Source organism: Rana temporaria, chromosome 1 (assembly GCF_905171775.1).
Source record: "Rana temporaria chromosome 1, aRanTem1.1, whole genome shotgun sequence".
Lineage (NCBI taxonomy): Eukaryota > Metazoa > Chordata > Amphibia > Anura > Ranidae > Rana > Rana temporaria.
In genome coordinates, this window is record NC_053489.1 from 540719659 (window position 1) to 540746042 (window position 26384).

At 38.8% G+C, this 26384-nt stretch overlaps 1 protein-coding gene across 3 annotated transcripts in view; it reads left to right on the forward strand.

Annotated features, from left to right (window-relative positions):
- Nucleotides 1-26384, forward strand: part of TLL1 (tolloid like 1) — a 224401-nt gene that overhangs the window by 89117 nt on the left and 108900 nt on the right. For 2 of the 3 annotated variants that reach the window (XM_040332851.1, XM_040332860.1), the window contains exons 3-4: nucleotides 19135-19215; nucleotides 19356-19508. In XM_040332851.1, coding sequence (XP_040188785.1) covers nucleotides 19135-19215; nucleotides 19356-19508 — 234 coding nt within the window. Of the gene's footprint in view, nucleotides 1-19134; nucleotides 19216-19355; nucleotides 19509-26384 lie in introns of those variants that run through there. The other variant, XM_040332867.1, reaches the window with a different exon arrangement.

A 26384-nucleotide genomic window follows, 5' to 3' on the forward strand; every position in this document is an offset into this window, starting at 1 on the left:
CATGTATATATCACCAGAAAGGGTGGTCGCTATGCAGAACTAGCTCTTCTGCCTCGTCCTCCGTTGCGGTGTCTTCTGGTGAATGGGGCGTGCTGCCTTCTGGGAACTGTGTGTATTCCAGGAGGCAGCCACCCATTCACAAATCATCGTGCATGCGCAGTAAAAAACAGGTCTGTTTCCCTTAGTGAGGATGGAGGCGCCAGTACCAAACGAACGCCGTTGGGGACAGGTAAGCGACTAGGACAGATAAGTGTCCTTGTTAAAAGTCAGCAGCTACTAACACAGTAGTTGCTGACTAATTTAAAAAAATAAAATAAATAAAAAAATTGCGGATGTAATTCCACTTTACTTGACTATAAAGGCAATTTTTTTTTTTACATAGTGGAGATGGATTAGAACACCTGTCAGGTTTTTTTTTTTGCTGTCTGTGCCCCCTTTATGGACATTCACCATCTCTATTTTGCCTGTTTTACTATTATCATTGAACGTAAAAGAAAATCCCAAATTTTAGGGTGCCCCCAGAAAAGTAATAGAGTAATAGACTGGTAAATTTTCTATCAGGGACACTAGTTCTGGTGACCTGGGGGTCCCCAAGGAATTCCCTTAATTTGCAAGAATTTCCTCTAACTTCCTGTTTGCCTATGGGACAGGAAGTGAGGGGAAATTTACACAATGGAACACAAATGGTGGGAAAAAAATGCCTATAGTTCTACTTTAATTATCACTTGCCCTTTAAATGCAGCCACAAGCTTATTTTTTTCATTAAACATTTTTTAAATGTCTACAAACCTGAATTCTTGTAAAAATTTATGTATTTTTATTCCATAAGTTAGACTGAATTCTTGTATTAAAGATTGTGAATACAAAGACAGGAGAAATGTATTATGATCTTGTAATTAACAGAAATAACACAAATGAAGTATTATTTTAGCACAAATGTAAAGTAAATACCTGCCAGGCATACTACACATTCTGAAATATGCCAGCTATTTTGTAGTGCTAACAGACTGAGTAATGTGAATTATGTCAGCCATCCCACATTTTTCCCTCTCCATGCTCTGGCTGGGAATTATAGGAATTACAGCTCAAAGTGCAATGTCAAAGAGTGATACATAGATTTCATGCTTCACCCTATCCAACTTGTTTGGAAAACAATTATATTCTCATTCCCAGCATACTGATCTTAATTGCTACATATGCTAATTATTTGACATGTTCATGAAGCATTTGACTGGTTTCCATGACTATATGTCATTGGGAAGAAATGCAGTCTTTTTTTGTAAATAATTTTGAACTTGCGCTTGTGCATATCTCTTCTAATCTAAAATGTCCTTTTTATAAAACAGCTGTCTGAAAATACACATGATCTCATGCTTGGGAAAACCAGCCAAATAATTTGAGTGTCTAATAATTATTTTGAAATACATATATGGTGAACACATTTAACTGTATATGTTGAAAGCATAAGGATACAGCCATGTAAGCCCCCTTATAATCAAATTCTGTCCTTTTTTAATGGGCACTTGGATAAAACAATATGGGAGAGAAAAAATAATAATCCTGAGTGGACAGATTTATAAGTATACAGGGACGAATCCTTATGTTATAATAGGATAAAATGGAAATGTTCAAAATCTACTATTCATTTTTATTGTAGAATTTTCATTCAAGGACATGTGGTGCATTCACCACTCCCAGTAATATACATTTTCATTCAAACATTTAGGCTGGGTTTACACTGTTGTGAATTTGGATGCGGTTTTCCCTACATCCTACATTCGCATAGCAGGAGATTGTGACCAGCTCTCTATGGAGCAAGTTCACACATCACCGCAGCGGCTCCGGTGCGAATTGCACAGGAGTCCTGTGTGTCTTTTGGTCCATTTTCAGGTCTGAATTCAGCCCTAAATTCGGGCTGAAATCAGAACTAAATTGGTGAATGGAGACGCATCGGACTCCTGCTGTGAGATGCTGCTTTCTCTAGTGTGAACCCAGCCTGAAACGTTTAGCCTTATCTGAGCGAAACATGTAGAGTGATTGCACATGTTGATTAGACGATATGCCTTTATGAACAGTTCTTGTCTTTTAAAAGAAACCTATTCTTAAAGGAGAAGTCCAGCCTGAGCTTTTTAGGCTGGGCTTCTCCTAAGGGTCACAGGAGTGCAATTAGTTTTGCACTCGTGTGACCCATTTTCAGTGGAGATCTGTCTGAAGTCCGCTCTCCGCTGACGTCGCTGCCATCAGTCGGGGAAGCGCGCCATCCTGACTTCCAAGTCTGGATCCGCCAGCTGCCCCGATGGCTGTCTTGGCGTCTCAGCAAGCTGCTGAGACAGTCGCTCCCCTCCCATCCACCACTCAGCGCTCCAATGGGTGCGGGGAAGTAGCGCAGAAGTGATGCTGACTGACAGCCAGCAACACTCTGCTTGGGGAGGAGTGAGAACTGAGCCATCAGCAGTGTTCGTGGCTCGGTTCTCGGTGCAGAGACTCCGGGGAACAGCTGCAGCATCCGTCTAAAGCTCCATCCACTGAGGCAAGTATGGATAGGGGGAAAAAAAAAACATACTTCTTTTTAATAAAATTAGAATTTTTTTATAAAACCTTGGTACCTTTTTTGGGTCTTATGTGGGTCTTCGAAATGATTGTCATGGCTTTCAGCGCTGTCTCTTTTAAATCAGCCATGCAACAGTGTATCCCCCTTTTTTTTTTTTTTTTTTTTTTATAATGTTCTCACAAATAGAGCTTTCTATTGGTGGTATTTGATCACCACTGGGTTTTTTTATTTTTTGCTAAACGCATCAAAAAGACAGACAATTTGGGGGGAAAAAAAGTTTCTTTGTTACAAAATATTGTAAATGAGTACATTTTTCTCATTCACTGATGGGCACTGATGAGGCTGCGCTGATGGCACTGATAAGGCGGCAGTGATGGGCACCGTTGAAGTGACAATGATGGGCACTGATTTGCAGTACTGATGGGTGGCACTGGCAGGCATTTATGGGCACTGATTGGGGTCATGGGTAGGCATCATTGGGCATCCCTGTTGGTCCTGGGTGGGCATCCTCGGGGGGCTGCACTGATAATCAGTGCAGACCCCCCCTGTCAGGAGAGCGGTCGATCGGCTCTCACCTGTCACGATACACAGTTTTCCTGTTTACACTGTGTTCAGCTATGATCAGACACTGCTGATCACATGGTAAAGAGCCTCCATCAGAGTCATATGAAGCCCAGTCAGGATAACTGAACCACTTCCCGGCCATCATTCTGCTATAGGCTGGGCAGGAAGTGGTTAAAGAATATAAGAGATATAGTTTGTCCGAGCACTAATGGAATCACCGTTTAAACAAGGCACCTAATCCCCAAAAAAATATTGAAATTGGAACAGAAAGGGGGAAAGGGATAATTTGCGGTGCATAGGGTATGGTAGTGATGAGATTTGTATTTTTGTAAAAAAATAAATAAAAAATAAATAAAAATATTACATAGAAACCAACATGGATCAATTTAAAAATGAATAGTGGTCATTGAACAACATGTAATTAACACATGGAAATCGCATATTCCCTACATGTTTCGCAATGTTTTGCTTCTTCAGGGGAAAATAAGATCCATGCACAAGTGTTTAACACTAGACAACAAAGAGAAAATATATACATAGGATTAGCCTTGTATAACGCATAAAAATAAAATAAAATATATATATATATATCCTTGCGAAAGTATTCGGCCCCCTTGAACTTTGCGACATTTCGCCACATTTCAGGCTTCAAACATAAAGATATAAAACTGTCATTTTTTTTTAGAAGAATCAACAACAAGTGGGACACAATCACGAAGTGGAACGAAATTTATTGGATATTTCAAACTTTTTTAACAAATAAAAAACTGAAAAATTGGGCGTGCAAAATTATTCAGCCCCCTGAAGTTAATACTTTGTAGTGCCACCTTTTGCTGCGATTACAGCTGTAAGTCGCTTGGGGTATGTCTCTCTCAGTTTAGCACATCAAGAGACTGACATTTTTACCCATTCATCCTTGCAAAACAGCTCGAGCTCAGTGAGGTTGGATGGAGAGCGTTTGAACAGCAGTTTTCAGTTCTTTCCACAGATTCTCGATTAGATTCAGGTCTGGACTTTGACTTGGCCATTCGAACACCTGGATATGTTTATTTGTGAACCATTCCATTGTAGATTTTGCTTTATGTTTTGGATCATTGTCTTGTTGGAAGACAAATCTCCGTCCCAGTCTCAGTCTTTTGCAGACTCCATCAGGTCTTCTTCCAGAATGTTCCTGTATTTGGCTCCATCCATCTTTCTATCAATTTTTAACCATCTTCCCTGTCCCTGCTGAAGAAAAGCAGGCCCAAACCATGATGCTGCCACCACCATGTTTGACAGTGGGGATGGTGTGTTCAGGGTGATGAGCTGTGTTGCTTTTACGCCAAACATAATGTTTTGCGTTGTTACCAAAAAGTTCGATTTTGGTTTCATATGACCAGAGCACCTTCTTCCACATGTTTGGTGTGTCTCCCAGGTGGCTTGTGGCAAACTTTAAACAACACTTTTTATGGATATCTTTAAGAAATGGCTTTCTTCTTGCCACTCTTCCATAAAGGCCAGATTTTTGCAGTATACGACTGATTGATGTCCTATGGACAGAGTCTCCCACCTCAGCTGTAGATCTCTGCAGTTCATCCCAAGTGATCATGGGCCTCTTGGCTGCATCTCTGATCAGTCTTCTCCTTATATGAGCTGAAAGTTTAGAGGGACGGCCAGGTCTTCGTAGATTTGCAGTGGTCTGATACTCCCATTTCAATATTATCACTTGCACAGTGCTCCTTGGGATGTTTAAAGCTTGGGAAATCTTTTTGTATCCACATCCAGCTTTAAACTTTTCCACAACAGTATCTCTGACCTGCCTGGTGTGTTCCTTGTTCTTCATGATGCTCTCTACGCTTTACGCTTTAAACAGACCTCTGAGACTATCACAGTGCAGGTGCATTTATACAGAGACTTGATTACTCACAAGTGGATTCTATTTATCATCATTAGTCATTTAGGTCAACATTGGATCATTCAGAGATCCTCACTGAACTTCTGGAGAGAGTTTGCTGCACTGAAAGTAAAGGAGCTGAATAATTTTGCATGCCCAATTTTTCAGTTTTTTTATTTGTTAAAGTTTGAAATATCCAATAAATTTCGTTCCACTTCATGATTGTGTCCCACTTGTTGATTCTTCAAAAAAAATTACAGATTTATATCTTTATGTTTGAAGCCTGAAATGTGGCAAAAGGTCGCAAAGTTCAAGGAGGCCGAATACTTTCGCAAGGCACTGTGTGTGTATGTGTGTATATGTGTGTGTGTGTGTGTGTGTGTGTGTGTGTGTGTGTGTGTTAAAAGGTAAACAGGACAACCGCTTACCGACCACAAACCAGAGTTGGATGCTCAACAGCTCCCCAGGAAAAGGATGGAGAATTAGACCCTGCAAAGGGTCAACACCGAGCTCCGAATAATATCACAATTAGGTGCTAAGTACGCATACCAGACGATAGGGACTGAGGAAAATAAAGAAAAAATAAAAATAAAATGAAAAATACAACAAAAACAAAACAATTGAAACATTTCACCCAATGAAAAAAGTTGGGTGAATAGACAAATTCAACCCATAAGGTTGAATGAGTTGGACTAAGATTACAATTTCTAAGTAAGTGGCCAAATGGATACTTACGAAGCCCGCAAGTTAAAAAGAAAAAAATGAAAGAAATATGCACATCAAGATGTTATAGTGGTCATCAAAAGAAAAAAAGCTGCCAGCGTTCCTCCCTGATGACAAAAATTTAACAAAGATGTGGTGTCAGTGTTGGATATAAACCAGGGGAATTGATTAAAATAATAAAAATAAATGGGTAAAAATAAAATAAAGCAAGATGGGGATGTAAGGTGATAAGCCATGCAGGTAAGAGTTAAACAAGCCTGAATAAAATGTTGTAAAACAAATGTTTTGAAGAAAGATTTCATAGTGGACCATAGGTCTCCATAGGAACTAAAAGGATGGGAATATTAAACTAGCAATAATCTGAGCAAATATCCCTGTACAGGCTATCAAAATGGGATATATGAGAGGAGAACACATAGGAACCCATCAGTAGAAATACAGAGAATTAAATAGAATGTACTACTAGGGCTGGTTTGGTGACAAATGGCAAAGAATAAATTGATTGAATGGGATTAAATCGGAAAACAATCATTGCGCTGTTGGTTAAAGAGTAAAAGTATATTAAAGTGGTTAAAGAGTATATTTAACGGAGCCAATAAGAGATATTCATTGTTCGTGTTTACATAAAGTCCAAACTTGAAAGCATCGCCATTGTTCCTGTTCTTGCATTTTATTTTTTTATATATTTATTTATTATGTATGTATTTTATGTGTTATTGTATCAAACTTCAATGCTGGGTTCACACTAGTGCGAATTGGATGACAGGAGATTGTGACCGGCTCTCAATGGAATCGGTTCACACATCTCCGGGGCAGCTGCAGAGTGTATTGCACTCTGTGCCTCTTGGGTCCGTTTCAGGTCCGAATTCAGGCCCGATTTAATCCCTGAAATGGAAACCGGAGATGCACCGGACCCCTGCCGCCAGCAGCATCCATCTGCAGTGTGAACCCAGCCTTAAATAAGTTCTGCATAAGACGCCAAACCTACACACCCCCCCATGCCTGAAGAGCCGCAGGCGTTCTTGCCTCAAGAAAAAATGGCCTTGTCAGTCTTGGAAGATATTTGACCAGCTATAAAAACGGATTACAATATACTGATGGTAACCATTTAGTCTTCAAGTAACCGTATAAGAACTCTTCGGTAATTTTAAACATTTTATGTAAAAATTCCACATCCTTTCCACATGAGATTTTAAGCTTAGTTAATGCATTTTAATTAAGCATTCAATCATACCATTAAATCTAACCACCAACATCACTCTTTTTTTTTTTTATTAGACAACTAAAAAAAAATTGAAACTTAAAGGGTTATGAAAGGCTGCCAATTTAGCATTGCACATAATTTCATGAAGACCCTACAGCCTGCAAGTCTTGTTCCCTATTCCTACACACATTGCCATGCTCTAAGACCCCTTTTACACTGGGTCGTTTTGCAGGCACTATTGCGCTAAAAATAGCGCCTGCAAACCAACCTGAAACAATCACTCCTGTGTCTCCAGTGTGAAAGCCCCAAGGGCACTTTTAATCCCCGCTAGCGGCTGAAAAAGGGTTTAAACCACCTGCACACAGTTGCTGCAGTGGCGCTTTGCCGGCGGTACGGCTGCGGTGCCCAATCATTTCAGTGGGCAAGAGCGGTGGAGGAGCGGTATACACAGCGCTTCTTCACCACTCCAAAGATGCTGCTTGCAGGACATTTTTTAACATCCTGCCAGCACACGCTCCCTCTGGCTTGGACATTGGAGTGAATGGAGCCACTCTTTCAGGGCGCTTTGCAGGTGCTATTTTTAGCGTTATAGTGCTTGCAAAGCGCCTCAGTGTGAAAGGGGTCTTGGGCAGTTGCAGCAAGTGTTTTTTTTTTTTTTCTTGTAACATAAATGAATAAAAACTGACCATTTTAAGGCAGCACCCCTGTCAGCGGTAAATGGTTTGTCCCGAACTTTTTTTTTTTACTGACACTTTTGATGGAAAGCTTGGTCTGTTAAAGGAATATGAAGAATAACAAGCTACTGTCCAGATCCCCGATTGGCGGACTACAAGTGAAATGTCTCCTAAACGGTGCCCGTTTAGGAGATATTTCCACTACCTATAGGTAGAAGTCCAAAAAGTGGGTTTACAACCACTTTAATTTCTGTTTTTTATTTTTGTACTTTTGTAGGACACTTTGTAAGATAATGAAAGCATTGGATAGCATGCTCCTTTTTTTTTTTTTATTCAAAGCAAAACTAAAAATGTAATGTAACTTGCAACTAATAGAGTTGGGTTTAGTTTGTTTGAATTTAATTAAGAGGTATGTCCAAGGTGTCTGTCTTCAATTAGAAACCCCATTAGTGATTACATTTGGGGCAGCAGGTCTGTGTTGTGGTACTAATAAAGAATCAATATAGGAAGCAAGTCCTGGACTCATAGTTCAGTTTTCCAAATTGTCTTTGGGTAAGTGGCTTTATAATAAAAAAAAAAGAAGAAAACCTTATCACAATAGTTCATATTCAGACACTTGTTGTTGACCATTATGACCCAATTGTTAACAGTAATGTCTAAATCTAGCTGTGCAGGACCATCCTTATACTGTAGATTCATACTGGGTCAATGTTATGTTACAAAATGACAACTCTTTAGGCAAAGCTCAGCAGAGAAATTTATTGCCATGGTTGCTATTCAGCTCAACTCTTCCATCAGACCTTTGGGTACATGAGGCCAACCATAACATCCATTCATTAATGCAGAAAAAAAACACCTCTAGAAGATTCTTTGCCTCATATTTTACTGACGTCTGTAGGCATGGATAGGTTTTTATGGCTGAAATAATCTTTCACATACCAGTTACTTATTTAAATCAAATCCTGTTGCTTATTTTAATGGCGTATAATAACATGCTTGAAGCTGTATAATTTTTATGATACGTGTTTAACAAAAAAGACAGAGGGAGGTATTGAATAAATACTGACACCTTCCACATGTGCCTACACACTTTCACAATTACAGCTTTGTCTAGCCTCATTTTCTACCAGAGTTAATTGTAAATTACGTTAGTTTGTAAAGAAATAAAGCACATGCTGACTTATAATTGATCCCTTTGGATCAAGAGTAGGCAACCTTTGGGCTCATTTGCAACATGTGTGTTGTTGTGCATTTTACATTGTTTTCAGTAGAGTCTTTTAGAGTACAGTAGTGCATTTAAAGAAAAATGTAAGGCCCTGCATGCTACATTTGGATGTATTGAGGCTTTGAATGGTTCTAAAGAATTTTATCAAAGCCTGTGTGTATGGCAGACGATCCAACAGACAACGGCTTCTGCCAGGTGAGCATACTGGAAAACCCTGTCGGAACACAATAGCGCAGCAGGGATTTTACTGTACTAACATTTAGTTAATAGTGCAAGCTAGTTTAAAATAGCTTTTCGTGGACTGGAAATCAGTTTGCAATACATTGGGGTTTATTTACCAAAGGCAAGTGCACTTAGAAGTGCAGTCGCTGTAGATCTGAGAGGGACATGCAAGGAAAATAAACAGCATTTTTGCTTGCACATGATTAAATTATAAAATGAGCAGAGCTTTCCCTCATTTCAGATCTTCCCTTCAGATCTAAAGTGACTGCACTTCCAGTGCAAACGAGATTTGCCTTTAGTAAAAGCAACCCCATAGAAATACCTGACTCTATAATTTTAAAGTGATTTTTAAAGTAAAAGTAAAACTTTGCACAGAGCAGCCCCAATCCTTGTCTTCTGGGGTCCCTGAGCTCCTGGCTCCTCCCACCTTCTGAGTGTCCTCTTGGCAAGCAGCCAAGTGCCCACCAATGTTCCCTGAAAAATGTAGTTTAGACATTTGGGTTATACTGCTGCATTCAGGTTTGGACACTGGCAACCAAAAAACATTTGTTTGCTCGCGAGGTTAACCTGAAATGTGACTTTCAGGCACTGTGCTTTGCTTGTGGTGCTTTCTAGACCTGTGTGTATTGTGTTGGCTACAGAGCACTCTCCAAGTTCAGAGCCATGGCACAACCCAAGTCTCTGAAAACTCACACTGTTAGGCTTATCGTAACCACAGGATTGCCATCTTTTAATTTGGGCACTGGGCTCTGCATTGTGGTGCTTTCCAGACCCCTGTGTGTTGGCTTCAGATTGCTTTTGGGGTCCAGAACTGTGCACTGCTTCTGGTGTACCTCACTCTCTAGGGACTTGTGTAATGGGCTGGGACACTGGAAGCCAACAAAAAAATTGGTATTGGGTGCCATTTTTTAAATTTCTAACATCGCCATTTCAAAGCAGTGACCGTTGGGGTGGGATGTGGTCTCTTCCTCCTGCTTTTTTCAGCTTTCAGTAAGCAACTTTCCACTACTGCTTATGTCTTTTTGATTTCTTTATCAAGGTTTTTATCATGACTTCATGCAAGGGTGTATCAACATGTGCATAGTCTACCTCCTACTCAAACCACAGATCTTGAGGCCTGTAGTCTTCTGGTTCGTCTGCTTGGTCCCCACACAAAACTTGCCTATCCACTTAGTGAAAGTGTATTTGTTTTTTTCGCTCTATCCTCTGGGTTTATCTGCTAGCAGTTTAAAGTTTTAGGTTTCCCATTGGAGCTCCAATCTTGAACTTTAATTGACACATTTTTCAAAACTGTTCACTTCTCCCTAGGGTAGCTGAATCCTACCTTGTTAAATATCCATGAGACTGGTATATCATTTACCTGGCTGTAGATTAGTGTAACTCTGTAGACTTTTTGGGAAACGTAATAACTGGAAGATTAAATGTCATCTACCTTGGCTAGTTGTCCCAGGTGAGAACAAATTGATGATCCTCTAGGCTCCTAGGAATTAATAATAAAAAAAAAAAAAAAAATATATATATATATATATATATATATATATATATATATATATATATATATATATATATATATATATATATATATATATATATATATATATATATATATATATATATATATATATATATATATATATATATATATATATATATATATATATTATATATATATTATATTATATTATATTATATTATACATACACATGCGCTCCAATTACTGAATCGTTCGGATACCAGAGAGCTCTGAGACAGCCTTAAAGTGTTCCATCAACCAGTTAAATCTGAATCCTCACCATCCACAGAGATCCTGTGGTACCAAGGCTCCAAAAAACATTTGTTGCTGTGAAGGAATAGCGGTTTGTTTCACTAGCCTGATCCCATACTGATCGGTTTTGAACTTTCCTCTACTATCACTACACAAAGACTTTTTAGATGTGGTGTTGGCCACACGATCTATATCCTATTTTAATATTTGTGCTGTTTTAGTATCCGAACGATTCAGTAATTGGACTGCTTTATTTTTATACTGTTCTATTTTATATTTTGTATTTTTATTTTCTTTTGAACAGCTGCTTAATACTATTCTGATACTCTATAAAGTGAATTGGAAAGTTTATTAATAATTGCACTGCTGGAGAGCTGTAGGAATTAGTCGGTGCTGGGTGGTGTTTATATATATATATATATATATATATATATATATATATATATATATATATATATATATATATATATATATATATATATATATAATGTATATTAACGGCCTTCAATACACCACTCAGTGCCAAAAATGAAAGTTGTTGTTCAAAAACAAGATGACACAATGAAGGGTTAACATGGGGACAAAGTAGACTATAATAGAAATAATGCACAATCCCCTTAAAAATGGTCACATAAAAAAGGGATGAAAAATAAACGGTCCCCTCATATATTGCATGTACTTGAGTTAAATTATAGTGTGCAGAACTTCACCGTCTCCTCCAGGGGGAGAATTGCCAATCAAACCTCGAGATGTGAGCGAGAAGCCAAACACTTCTTGCTTCCGGGTAGGGCTGCGGAGGAGCGCACGCGCCACTTCTGTTTGCGTCGCATAGGTCACGGCCTTAAGCGTTTCATCATATCCTGACGCCCTCTGTTGAAGTCAGGATATGACGAAACGTGCCAGGGGTTGACGCGTGCGCTCGACCGCAGCCCTACCCGGAAGCAGGAATTGTTTGGCTTCTTGCTTACATCACAAGGTTTGATTGGCGATTCTCCCCCTGGAGGAGACAGTGAAGTTCTGCTGCCTATAATTTAACTCAAGTACGTGCACTATATGAGGGGATTGTTTATGTGGGGGCTTCTATATTTTATATAAATACACGGAATTATGCTATGTTGGCTTGTTCTTGTTTATTTTGGTTGGAGCCTGCAGCACTTTATTTTCTCCCTGGCTGATGTCGAGTGCAGTATCTCATCTGATGTTGTTTTCCTGCTTGCTGTTTGGCCATTGACTTGCTCTGGTGAATTTAAACCCCTGAGGGGGAGTGTTCTCATGAGGTGGACCAGGAATGTTCGACGATGCACAGAGGATATTTTCTATATCCTATGTCTTTTTTTTATTGATCCTTTTTGTATATTTTTATATTTTCTGTAATAAAATTTATATTTTTTGATATTCCCGTTTTTTGTCCGACCATCAATTACCATTTCTTGAGTAACTGTTTCTTCTTTGATAGCAGTATAGCCTAAATAACCAATTGCTACACCTCTGGTCTCAATGGACTATAAGAATAAAAATCTTGCTTTGCGGGCTAAGGTCACTTAAGAGCTTTTAATGTTTAATATGGTCCTATCGGATATGAGGATCATTTAAAAAAAAAAAAAAGGGATTTTCATAACTTTAACCACTTCCTTACTGGGCACATATACCCCTTCCTGACCAGGTGAAATTTCAGCTTCCGGCACTGCGTCGCTTTAACTGACAATTGCGCGGTCATGCGACGTGGCTCCCAAACAAAATTGACGTCCTTTTTTTTCCCCACAAATAGAGCTTTATTTTGGTGGTATTTGATCACCTCTGCGGTTTTTATTTTTTGCGCTATAAACAAAAATAGAGCGACAATTTTGAAAAAAAAACAATATTGTTTACTTGTTACTCTAATAAATTGCCCAATTTTTTTAAAAAATATATTTTTTTCTCAGTCTAGGCGATATGTATTATTCTACATATTTTTGTTAAAAAAAAAAAAAAAAAATCGCAAGAAGCGTCTGGTTTGCGCAAAAGTTATTGCGCTTACAAAATAGGGGACAGAATTATTATTTTTTATTATTTTTTTTACTACTAATGGCGGCGATCAGCATTTTTTTTCGTGACTGCGACATTATGGCGGAGACATCGGACACTTTTGACACATTTTTGGCGCCATTCACATTTATACAGCGATCAGTGCAATAAAAATGCACTAATTACTGTATAAATGTGACTGGCATTGAAGGGGTTAACACTAGGGGGTGAGGAAGGGGTTAATGTGTACCCTGAATTGTGTTACTAACTGTGGGGGAAGGGGGGTGACTGGGGGAGGTGACCGATGCTGTGTCCCTATGTACAAGGGACACAGATACGTCTCCTCTCTCCCCTGACAGGACGTGGAGCTCTGTGTTTACACACAGAGCTCCACGTCTTGTCCCTGTAGCCGCCGATCGCGAGTCCCTGGCGGACATTGCGGCCGCCAGGCACTCGCATCGGCATCTCAGCGATGCAGCGAGCGCGCGCCTCCGCCGGACGCGCGCGCGCCGGCGCCGCTGGCTGCGCGTGCAGGCCGTAAAAACACGGCCTCCCAGAGATGTAGAGCCACCCTGCGGCCGTACAAAGTCGTACGGCCGTCGGGAAGTGGTTAATTGCAACTTTTGATGGTACAATTTTCCTTTTAATATAATAACCCCTTGTTTTCCTGTACTCTATTCACTTGGAGTACATAGGGAGTATGGCTTCCTTATACAAGTTTGGGCAGTGAAGTTGCTTAAAAGTACAGAGAGAAGAATTTAGCTGTGTGTGTTCTAGTACAGGTTAGAAAATAAGGGTCATTCTGTATTCCTGCTATGGTCAACCTAGATATTTAATTACTCCACTGGCCAATTGAAAGTTTGTGCTGTAACATATAGCAATCAATCACATCTGCTGCCAGCCAGGTCCACATTATACTAACTCGGTGCCACATCTATGGCAATTGATGAATTTAATCATACTGCTCAAACAGTATAGATGCCTTGTAGTTCTGCTGATTTCAGCTAGCAATTTAGTGCAATCACACCAGTGATATGATTTGTGATCGGTTGATACGGGTTACTGCAAAGGTTTTGACCTACCTCTCTTCCTACACTTGATAAATGTGCTGTTGTGTAGGGTCACTGCACATCTTGGCTTTAGTAATACTGAACTACACCTCCTAGTGTTCATGATCATCTCATACTGAATGTAAGATGTGCTTAAGTAACAGCTGGTTTAACATAAACCACACATTCCCTCATAAATGCCATCTCTTCCATTCCATAAATAAGCATATAATAAAGTCCAAGCCTTTATGGTTTATAAAACAAATGTAACCTTGGATGACTTCCGCACTTCTACCACCAAGAATGCACTAGTTCTTTTAGAAAAGAAACATGTCTGTGAACATTAATATTTTGAAGTCATTAGACGTTCCCTTGAGGCCAGACACATACTTTCCCAAATTTAATAGAGTTGTAGGCTGTTATTCCATTGAATTATCTCTATTAGATTGATTGACAGGCGAGACATTAATTCACAGGTTTCACATTTCATTGCTGCAAAACACTGTGGAGCAGTGATTGGCCTGGAATATTTGCTATGAAAACAGCACCCATAAAAGGTATAAAGTATGTTTTAGGAATTCTATTTGCGAGGGTGAGAAAATTTGTGACTTCATTTATAAAATAAACTTGATCTGAATTTATTTAAAAGAATTCTAGTTAATGAGCTTAAGTGACAAATATTAAACTGGCAGCTGAATTACCTGTTTTGTTGCACTTTCCTTGTAATCTAGGGTGGAGTGTAGTCAATTATAATGATGTGCAGGATGTACATCATATTCAGACAACAGAAAAGGTCTGTCTTGGAGAGACATTGCTGAATTTGGGATAAAAACAGTCCAAATTTGTGTACAACCATGCTTGGCTTAACTCGCTTTTAAAGGGATGCAGAAGGGTTTTTCTGACTCAGGGCAGGCAGAGTACACACTTGTCTGTTCACATGTTAAAAAAAAAAAAATAACATTTATGGGAGTGAAAAAACATTGAACATCAATGGAAAAGCATTCAAACCCTGTACGTAGAGTCAGTCCAGCAATCTCCTTTCACTGCACCTTTTACTTGTACGTCTAAGTACACATATCCCTAAGACCATGTTTGTAGTATTAGATCAGACTATTGCATGTCTGTGGTTACAAAGCGGCTATGGATTTAACACAATATTTTTGCATGGTGGCCTGGAAAAGGTCATTCTTTCTTCCTAATGACATGGAGAAATATCCTTGAGCATGGAATGCTTTACTGGTTTGCCATATCCTTATTGCCCTTTTTAATAATCTATTGCCGCAGTGATGCAAAGGTTTCAGATTTATTTTGTTAATTCTATGCCATGATTTGAAGAATTGCCAGTGTTTTTGAGAGGCATCTGCTACCTCCCTCCACTCATATTTTGTTCATCACTTCCTGATCCATCCAAATAAGTCCAGAGGCTCCTCTGTAAACCACCTGTTTAAACTCTGCACCAGTTTGCCAAGCCTGAATGAGGCTTCTCCTTTTAGGATTCGCAAATTACCACTAACTAATTATGTGAAAAGCTAATTTCTGTTTACTTATTTTATCTGGACATGATTGGATAATTGATTTGCATATTCACACAGTTTAATTTGTGAAGATTCACACCTCCATTGGCCTCAATGTGTTTGCTCTCCCCAATTTTATTTGATGCAATGCATGCAAATTAACATTTGGACGATTAACACACATAGTTTACCCTTCTATATAAAGTCAGTAGTATAACTTTTCTGGATGGAATGTACAAATGGGTGTAAATATATGTTAACACCAAAGCCAGCATTCATTTTGGCATGTAGTGAAAGAACAATTTTATACCACCCAGTCTATTTTGCATTTCCAATTCTATATTTTACTTTAAATACCTCTATTTGGGTTGTCTATAATTAAATGTCCACAGTTCCCAGGTGAGATACTATATTTGTACATTGCTGCGGCAGCTGGAATAGAGGGATTTGTGACCCGTGCATTTTGGCTGTTGTGGTGTGTTCAGATTGGAGCCACCATTGTTCCCCCTTGGGTGGACCAATGCTCGTTTTGACCACCCCCTGTGCATGAGCCTGGGGTTAGGTGGCAAATGAATATGGCTTCTCCCTTTTTGTTGGAACTGCTGCAAACAAGAATATACTCAATTGTGAATATTGTTAATATACTTAGAAGTTCCCTGAGGAAGCAGACATACCCTGAGAAATGCAATGGAACAGAATATCCAGAATTATGTATATCAACTTTGCAAAGTTGCTCATCACAATGGATGTTTTGCCACTGTTGGCATGTTGTTTTTTTTAAACAAAAAGCTGCATGATCTTTTGATCAAACAACTGATTTTAAATTTGTGTATAATAAAGCTGTACTTTTTTATGTTTTATGTCTACTCCGAGAACTCCATGGCCATTAAAGTCCCATATACTAGGGTTTTCCTTTTCCCCCCCCTAAGCTTTTTGCTTACTATGTATGTATGTATGTATGTATGTATGTATGTATGTATGTATGTATGTATGTATGTATGTATGTATGTATGTATGTATGTATGTATGTATGTATGTATGTATGTATGTATGTATGTATGTATTTTTCCTTTAGTGACCCTTTAAGTGCAGTGACCAGGGATGACATGTAGCAATACTTAGCAATGTCTTGCAAACTGATGTCATATTTTACCATCTACCTGTGTAGGAACTGGTAAAAAAATAAATAAAAACCTTTGTTAAATAAAAACCTTTGTTAAATAAAAACCTTTGTTATATATATATATATATATATATATATAACAAAGGTTTTTATTTAACCACTTAAGCCCCGGACCAATATGCAGCCTAAAGCCCCAAGGTGTTTTTACAGTTCGGGACTGCGTCGCTTTAACAGACAATTGCGCGGTCGTGCGACGTGGCTCCCAAACAAAATTGGCGTCCTTTTTTCCCCACAAATAGAGCTTTCTTTTGGTAGTATTTGATCACATCTGCGGTTTTTAGTTTTTGCGCTATAAACAAAAATAGAGCGACAATTTTGAAAAAAATGCAATATTTTTTACTTTTTGCTGTAATAAATATCCCCCAAAAACATATATAAAAACATTTTTTTTCCTCAGTTTAGGCCGATACGTATTCTTCTACCTATTTTTAGTAAAAAAAATCGCAATAAGCGTTTATCGATTGGTTTGCGCAAAATTTATAGCGTTTACAAAATAGGGGATAGTTTTATTGCATTTTTATTAATTTTTTTTTTTTTACTACTAATGGCGGCGATCAGCAATTTTTTTCGTGACTGCGACATTATGGCGGACACTTCGGACAATTTTGACACATTTTTGGGACCATTGTCATTTTCACAGCAAAAAATGCATTTAAATTGCATTCTTTATTGTGAAAATGACAGTTGCAGTTTGGGAGTTAACCACAGGGGGCGCTGTAGGAGTTAGGGTGCACCTAGTATGTGTTTACAACTGTAGGGGGGTGTGGCTGTAGGAATGACGTCATCGATCGTGTCTTCCCTATAAAGGGAATGACGCGATCGATGCGCCGACACAGTGAAGCACGGGGAAGCCGTGTTTACACACGGCTCTCCCCGTTCTTCAGCTCCGGGGAGCGATCGCGACGGAGCGGCTATAAACAAATAGCCGCGCCGTCGTCCCGGATCGCTCCCCGAGCGGACCCGACCTCCGCATGTAGCGGGGGGGGGGTCCCGATCGGACCCCCCACCCGCTAATAGGCGAGGACGTACATGTACGCCCATGTGCCTGTACGTGCCATATTGTGGACGTATATGTACATGCGGGGGTCGGGAACTGGTTAACAAAGGTTTTTATTTAACAAAGGTTTTTATTTATTTTTTTACTAGTTCCTACACAGGTAGATGGTAAAATATGACATCAGTTTGCAAGACATTGCTAAGTATTGCTACATGTCATCCCTGGTCACTGCACTTAAAGGGTCACTAAAGGAAAAACATTTTTTTGCTGAAATGACTGTTCACTTTTATGTCTCTATACCCTGTAAACTGATTCCTTTTTAAAAATGATTAAAAGTAGATACAAATCAATCATATAATGTGCCTCTAGTTTCACTTTCACTTTTAAACTGGCTTCATGTTTCTGTGAAGTAGAGAGACACACAGAACAAAAACAAACAAATCCAGGGCAGTGTTTTGTTTTTAAAATGAATCTAATTGGTTCTGGGAAGTTTTAGACACACAGTAATGACAGCTTAGACCACCGTGAGAAAGCTCCCAGTACCATGGTTATAAGGAAACAGACGAGCAGGAAGTGTGGAGATCACAGCAGAATTACAGCAACTTCAAAGCAAAAACAAACAATGAGGACATGAAACCAGTACTGCAGTAAGGTAAAGGAAGCTATTTAGCTAAAAAAATTCCTTTAGTGACCCTTTAACTAAATTACAGGAAAGTACTGTGACTGCTGGCATATATTTGCTTTTGGAGGGACTGAGAGGTGCAAGAGATGTCCCCAAATGTAAAAAGAAAAAATGCCCTCAACTTCTTAATTTTATAGCAAACAAAGCCTTTTTTGTATAGCTGTTGTGCCCTGGCGCTTGGCTAGGTAAATGGCTAACTGTGCACTAAATGTATTGGATGTTTATTATGACCCATTTTCTTTGAACAGGGCTTTTGATTTATTGCACTTGTACAGTTAACATTTTCCTCTTTTCCTCCACCCCCCCCCCCCTCCAACCTCTTTGGTCATTAGCCCTTTTCAGCTTGTATCTGAGGCTCAGAGCTATTGATTATAAAGCTGCACAGGAGAGCCTCTGAGATCCGATTACAACCCACCAGTGCTTGATAGCTGTGCTGTTCTAGTGTGATTAAAGGATGTGGTTTCTCGGATCCATTTCAAACCGAATAAAGGTTTTGTAAAAATGTTACTACGCTGCATTTTTGGGTGTTCTTTTTTTAGAAGGTGTAATTGCTTCTAGTTGGGAAAATTTCATTACCAGAAGATGAAAACAGTCAGCGGTATGCAATCTAGATGAAAGCAAAGCATCTGACTGCCAATCAATATGACACAAAAGATGTGAAGGTCACATAGCGCAGAGGCGCTTTAGATAATAATTTGGTGATGTCATTGTCATGACTTGTCTAAAGAGGGGAAAAAAAGATCTTGGCATAGACCCTGGAATTTAGATGAAAATGACTTCAGTTGAATGTGCTTTCCAAAGTCGGAGGCAAACTTACTTCCTAGTAAATTGGACACATTGTTGTTGATCTTATACTTGACCTGGCAGAGACAACACTCATGATTTTCTTTATTCCATTTTCAAGGTGGCCTTGAAGAGAATGATCTATCAAAAAAAAGAGGAGCACTCTCTCAGCTTATAGAAAGGATAAGAAGATTTGGCTCTGGTATTTCAACTATTTATATAAGCCTTTTAGAACACTGCAGTGGCATATTTAAAGCTGCATAAATGGTGCCATGCACTGTCATTTTATCAGGTTCTTAGCCTGTGACAATAGATATAATATTCCTTTTTCTTTCAATGTAGGTCATGAGCGCACAAATGCAACTAGTGAAAAGGTAAATCTAAAATCCTCAGGGAGAAATGAGAAGAGGAGAATTCCCAGAGCTGCTACATCACGGTCTGAAAGAATATGGCCTGGGGGAGTTATACCATATGTTATTGGAGGCAACTTCACTGGTAAGATGCATTCCTCTATTACCACTCAGGGACTACAATACAGTATATTGTCTTTCTGTGTATGTGTGTGTGTGTGTGTGTGTGTGTGTGTGTGTGTTTAACTAGCTTCTGCATTGAGTATCCTCAATCTGATACGAAGTCTAGCCCATGAGGTCTTGGCTCTTCTGCTACAAGAGTCTAGAGCTACAGGCCTGCGTTTCAAAGTGTACAACTAATTCTATAGTGCTTACAGAAACGGTAAGCATGGGCTAAATAATAACCCTGACTCGTGCCATCCCTTGGTGTCAGAGAAGTGGTGCATGTAAAGAGGTTTACACTGATTTGAGTTTGAAATAAATGTAATTGCTAGTTTAATAAATATTAGTTAAAATATTATTTGAAGCACTGAAAACTTCCATTACAGAGACAATTTTTTTTAACTGGTTTTGGCTGCCTAGTCTATTTCACTGCCAAGAAAATGCTGTTCTTTTGCTATATATGGATAATTCAATGTTTATGTGCGTCTTTCTTTGTGTATAAGATGAGTTGTAAAGTTTATTTAGGTTAAATAAAAAGACAAATGGCCATCAAATTGAATCTTTACAAACCTAAGTAATTTTGGTTCAAAGGAAAACAAAAAAACACCCTCTGGGCAATGATGCCAAATTTTACCCTTTTGGATGATAAATAATCGTCAAAATAGTTGGATCAATATGCTGGAGCAAAATATTACCACATTGTCCATAGTAGTAGTAGCTAAGAATTTGGAAACCACTAGTCATGAGAAAATTATGCAAAACTGCTTTAAATCCTGTTACTACCTCATGTGGTTAAACAAAAACACTGTTATCATAAATAACCTCTTTAAAATCTTGGTTCTTCCAGATACCACTGACAGTCCATGAGAAAAAAAAATCTGCCAAATTTGCTAATTGAACCTGCCCAGTTTCCGACTCGTTTTAATTGAGACTCCCCTTTTTCTGTTAATTTGGTTGCTTGTCTTTGGATCCCCTCCAAATCTATTGATGTCCTTTTAAACATTATCATTGCTACCGATTTTTTTTTTTTTTTTTTTGCAAGGGGCTTTACTATACTTTCCCTCCTATCTTTCATTGGCCCTTTTGTGCATGTTAACCAATAATTTCATGAAAATGAACAGTAAGATCCACAATGATGGACTATTTGGCTTGAGGATAACCACAATGTTTGGTTTGTGTATGGAGGGAGACACAGGAGTACATGCAAGAGAGATGGCCAGAATAACTTTATTACTTTTTTTTTATTTGTATGAACAAGCATTTCAGAGATGCATTCTGTTCCATTCAACTGTTATGTTGAGAAGTGTACTAGTATGTGCACTGATGTAGCTACAATCTTCATTTAGTATTTCTAGTTTGAGTATTTTGGGATGTTTAAATTTAGCTTTTCCTAGCCTTCTTGCTCATCTTTCATTTAGGGTGGTATCGTATAACAAATAATGGAGGTGGACATGTAGAGCACCACATCCCCCATTTAATATATCAAAAACACAAAGGTAATGTAACTGAGACTTTAAAGGTACTCACTCTCCGGAAGAAACATATGGCTACAACATAATATTATAACATCATCCCATTTACTTTATTTGCAAGGTTAAAATTTCCCTCTGGAAGCATGTCACATCTTTTGGGATAGCATTTCCACATGAAAAAGAAAGGTAAATCATAATGGTTGTTCACCTCGTATTAGATCTCACCCCCCAGATAAATGTACAACTAGTCCAAGGATTGTCGACATATAATCATATTTCTGGAAGCAATAACATCAGTAGTGTAGATCAATAGATTAACTATACAGATCCTTTGTTGACAAAGTGTGGTGGGTGTATCTCGACATGTTTCACAAAAAGCTTCTGCAGGAGGCATTGAGATGCAAGTGATGAAAGCAAAATGTTTCCCATGTATATATCAATGCATAACAATACCACCAAGAAATATCATGCAAATAATGCACAGATTATATAAATAGATGGGTGGGTGGGGAGGTGGGGGGCTCCCAGTATCAAATACGGACAAAAAAAAAACAGCTGACAACTGCAAGCTCCAGATTATGGACCAACAGGCATATCCATCCATATAAAGAGATGATCCAACACTTTAATACAACCATGGGGCATATAATTCAGACAAATGCAATTACAATATACAAACAGTGACCAGAAGAACTAGATAAGCTAGAAATAGAAAAAAAAGGGGGAGCATGCCCTAAATGCAGTATTCCGCTATGCCTATGTTACATCAAAGAGCGTCGAACAAGCGGTTACATCGAAACTGCCAGCTTTAATGATCCTATATAAGGAGAGAAAGATAGAAATAACCCAAACCAATAATACAATAATCCATGCACGCTCAAAATCCTAGATAAAAAATAAAACCAGGAACATGCTGACACCAGGGTATACGATTATACCTGCACTGTATCAGGAAAAGCTCCCAAAGTTCTAAAGAAACTTAAATAATAGTACCAGTGAGAATGCCACTATGTAAGCATGTGTAAACACAAGACAAACTCTCTCTAGATGAATCAATACGGTAGATGGATTCTGTGACACTCACCCGGGACATCCCCGGACCCTCTTATGTCTAAAATCATCCACTAGGGGCATAGGATGACTGAGGAATGATATCTTGGACTACCTGAGATGGGATTATTATGTAATTTATTATCCACAATATATTCCAGGATATCTGTAAAGAACTATTTACGGTTTGTTGATTCTGAACTCAACGGGTTAATTGTAAGAGTGACTCATTCATAATGTTGGGACACATACTGTTGGATGCTAATGTCCTCACCTCCAGCCATCTGTCCTCTGTGCTAATTGACCCTGCTATTGTGTGAAGATGTCCTATGTTTACATATATGGTAATGTGTATTGTATAGCAGGTGAGTGAAGAGACGGGACATCTACCTTGAAAGGTCATATCTCGGAGTCACCTAGTCTGGGGGGAAATGATTAGTTAATTAGCTCTTGTTATGTTCTGGCTACCTCCTCTTTAAACTGTATATAAGGTTGTATTCTTTGGTTCTATTAAACACTCCATGTTCAGCAGACAAACAAGTCTCGTCTCATTGTGTGCTTGTGAGCTGCTGGAATATCTGATATCTATATCCAGACTGATAGGAAGCGGTATATGACGGAAGCACTCAAGCGGAGTGTGGGACGTTCCGTTACAGATTCCTCTCTCGGAGGGCAGTGTGGAGGAGCATAGATATGTTTGAAAATGCGCATGCCCTACTGTCACATCCTGCGGTCAGACATGTTATGTGGAATGACGTCCTGCACAAAATACCTTCAGCCATCACCCAGAAAACAAGTTGGCACCCACACCCAGGACAAAAGGCAGAAATGAGCCTCCCTGCCTCACCAAGGACCAGTCGGCTGAACCTGTTTAAGCAGCAGTGCACAAAAACGAGCACAAACCAACCAAGCACAACTTAATACTTTAATCTGGATTGAAAAAACACCGAGCCAAAGCCGCACAAGCACTATCAATCATTGGTCAAACCAGGACATAAAAAAATAATGGACAAAATCATCACAAAACCATTAAAAATGAAAGAAAATTAGAAAAAGTTGACTGGACCACACAACCTATATGTCTAGATTGATCCACCCCCTAGTAATGATCCCCTGAAAATTGCCCCCACCCTCCTCATTCCTCATGGATCACATGGCAGTTTAATTACAAAGAATAGAGTCTGCAACTCCAAACGTTCTTGTTGCTGCTTTGTCGGTGCATAAAAAAAGTGAGTAAAAACATACAGGGGCTCACGCCTTCTGGCTTACAAACCTTGATCACAGCTGATCAAGGCTTGTAAGCCGGAACGCGTGAGCGTCTGTATTTTATTAACTTTTTATGTACTAATAAAAAAGAAACAAGGATGTTTTTAGAGTTGCCGGTCTATTCTTTGCATTCATGTCTGTACCTGTGTGAAGGAGAGCATCTGATTCGGAGCACACACTGTGGATTTTATTACAAGCCTGCAAATGACTGCATTATCTGCATCTAAAAGTGATCTCTCGATTCTTGCTATATACATGGGAAACATACTAATATATTTATTTTATCACTAATGCCTCCTTGATGTTTTTTGTGAAACACATTGAGATACACCACCCCTCCCTCCACCCCCACCCACCACTATCCTCTGTCAACACAAAATCTGTACTGTTGATATATTGGATCTACACTACTGTTATTGGTTTAAAAACATATGATTTATATTTTGACAGCCCCCGGGCTAGTTGTAAATACACCTATGGAAATGGTGGGTGGAATCTAATATCGGGCGTCTAGCTATTATGAATTGCTTTTCTTTTTCATGTTGAAATGCTATCGCAAAGATGTGACATGCTTTTAGTGGGTTGTTTTGAAGGGGTTGTAAAGGTTTGTTTTTTTATTTTCTAAATGGGTTCCTTTTTAAGCTAGTGTATTGTTGATTCACTTACCTTTTCCTTCGATTTCCCTTCTAATTTTTTTATTTTTTTTGTTTTCTTTGTCTGAATTTCTCACTTCCTGTTCCTCCTCAGTAAGCTGTTCAGTAAGCTGTTCTGGCTGACTAACCCCCAGCCAGAACATGGGGGCAAGCTTACTGAGGAGAAACAGTGAGAAATTCAGACAAAGAAAAAAATAACATTTAGAAGGGAAAACAGAAGGGAAATGTAAGTGAACCAACAATGCACTAGCTTAAAGGAACCGATTTAGAAAATAAAAAAACAAACTTTTGCAACCCCTTTAACTTTTTGTACATGGAAAAATGTAATGATTTTTAATCTTTTATGTTTCGTCCTAAGAGAATGATCACCAGTTTCTTTACTGTTTTGAGTTTTTCATTTCAGGTCTAAACCAAACCCTAACCAGTATGTACCGTATTTATCGGCGTATAACACGCACTGACGTATAACACGCACCCTGATTTTAAGTGGGAAGTTTCAGGAAAAAAACTTTGCACAGCACGCGGCACACGGACCCCTATCAATATAAAGCCCCCCTGCACTCCCAGGAGACCCCCAGTCTCCTGGGACAGTGCTGCCAACATACTTTGAGGGGTTGAGAAGGTGTTGCTTACCAGCCCTTCCTCGTGCGCCATTCCTCCTGTGTCATTCTCATTGTGGATGGGGCTTCTGTGTGCCTCAATTGACGCTTCTCTCTATGGACAGTCGTGTGACTCTCTTCTTTCCATTGATGGTCACATGACCACTCTCCTCCTCCTATCAAAATCTACACTTGAGGAAGAGGAGGAGTGGCGTTGCTTGATACACAGGCTCCCTGCCAGCACGGCCATCCCGACACTGCCAATTGGAGGCACCTGGGGCCTCCCATTAGAATATCGGCGTATATCGGCGTATAACATGCAGGCATGATTTACCCTCTGTTTTCAGGGGAAAAAAGTGTGTTTTATACGCCTATAAATACGGTAATTAGAATTATCACATTTTCTGTGAATGTTTACATGTATAGATTCCACACTGCCAGTTTAAAAACAAGAATTTTATAGAGGACAAAACCCTGCCAGCTAAGCCATTTCGATCACACAATGTGACCTTCTAAGTATATTATCCAGTGATACTTGTATTGAGCCATTTTTATTTTTGTCTCCAATATATCTGTTGTAAGCAATTTGTTAAAGATTTCCTAAATTTTAGCAGCATATGTAGTTTTAATCACCTCTTTACTCATACTACGCCCCCACCATATCCTCCTAAGCCTTTGCTAAATTATCTCAGATTGTAATTGCATCTCTCCAGCATTCACATAATTCTTTCACTCAGCACACCCTTTCCTTTAAATGCAACTTACTGAAATATCAGAACTGACTTCACAGGCACTTATTTAATTAAAAAAAGCTACTTATGTTTTTCTGGTAGGACACTGGCATGTTTTTCTGATATCTTGGCGGTTCTTATTGTACATCTATCTACTAATGCTAGTAAATATTACTAATAGTTGTAAATACTACTAATAGTAAAGTAATAGTCTTAAATAATTTTGAGAACCCTTTATCTTGACCTAATCTTGTCATTGGTGATGACATGTACTGTAACCACCCATCAATTTATACCTGATATCTGATCTTTTTAATTGTTAAAAAAAAAAACTAAGACCTCTTTGGCTACTGTTTAACTACCACCCCTGAACTTGTATCTCCACTATCGGCCAAACAAGCATAACTATTAAGGTTGATTTTTGACCCCTTCTTTATCCTATAACTGTGATGCAGTACTCTACTCTGGAACTTGAACTATATCTCCCCTCACCTTTTCAGTGTTCTTGGTCAGTGCCTATTCATTAATTAGGCACCTTTTTTAAACTGTTAATGATGCTCATTTAGATGAAGAACAGCGGCTTCCAGATGATCAATCCATGCACAGCTAGTGCAGCAGTATTCATTGTCAAATGTCTGACAGGACTGCATGCATTTCAAAAGAAGTACACGGGAAAAGCGCCATTAAACTACAGTATAAGAAAATCTAGCCTTATAAACTTATTTTTTTTGGAGGATTTTAAATGTATATGTGCCTATACATATATTTTTCATCCAACACTGACAAAGTTTTAGCTGCGCGCGCACACATGATATAGGTAATAAAATGTGCACCTTGACCTTTACCTTTTATCTGGATTGGTTTTATTATGTTACAATTTTAGTATTTTGATTTCTTTGCGACTCCCACAAACTGTAAATGTTCTGTAATTCTACAATAGAACTATTTTTTGTAGTTCTTTAAAAAAAAAAAAAAAACAGTTGCAGGCATATGATATAGGACACCTTTTGCCTGTGGCCACATTGAAGATTAAATGGGAATCTATTCTGGTCTCATTAATCCTAGACTGATTTCAGCCTCTTTACACA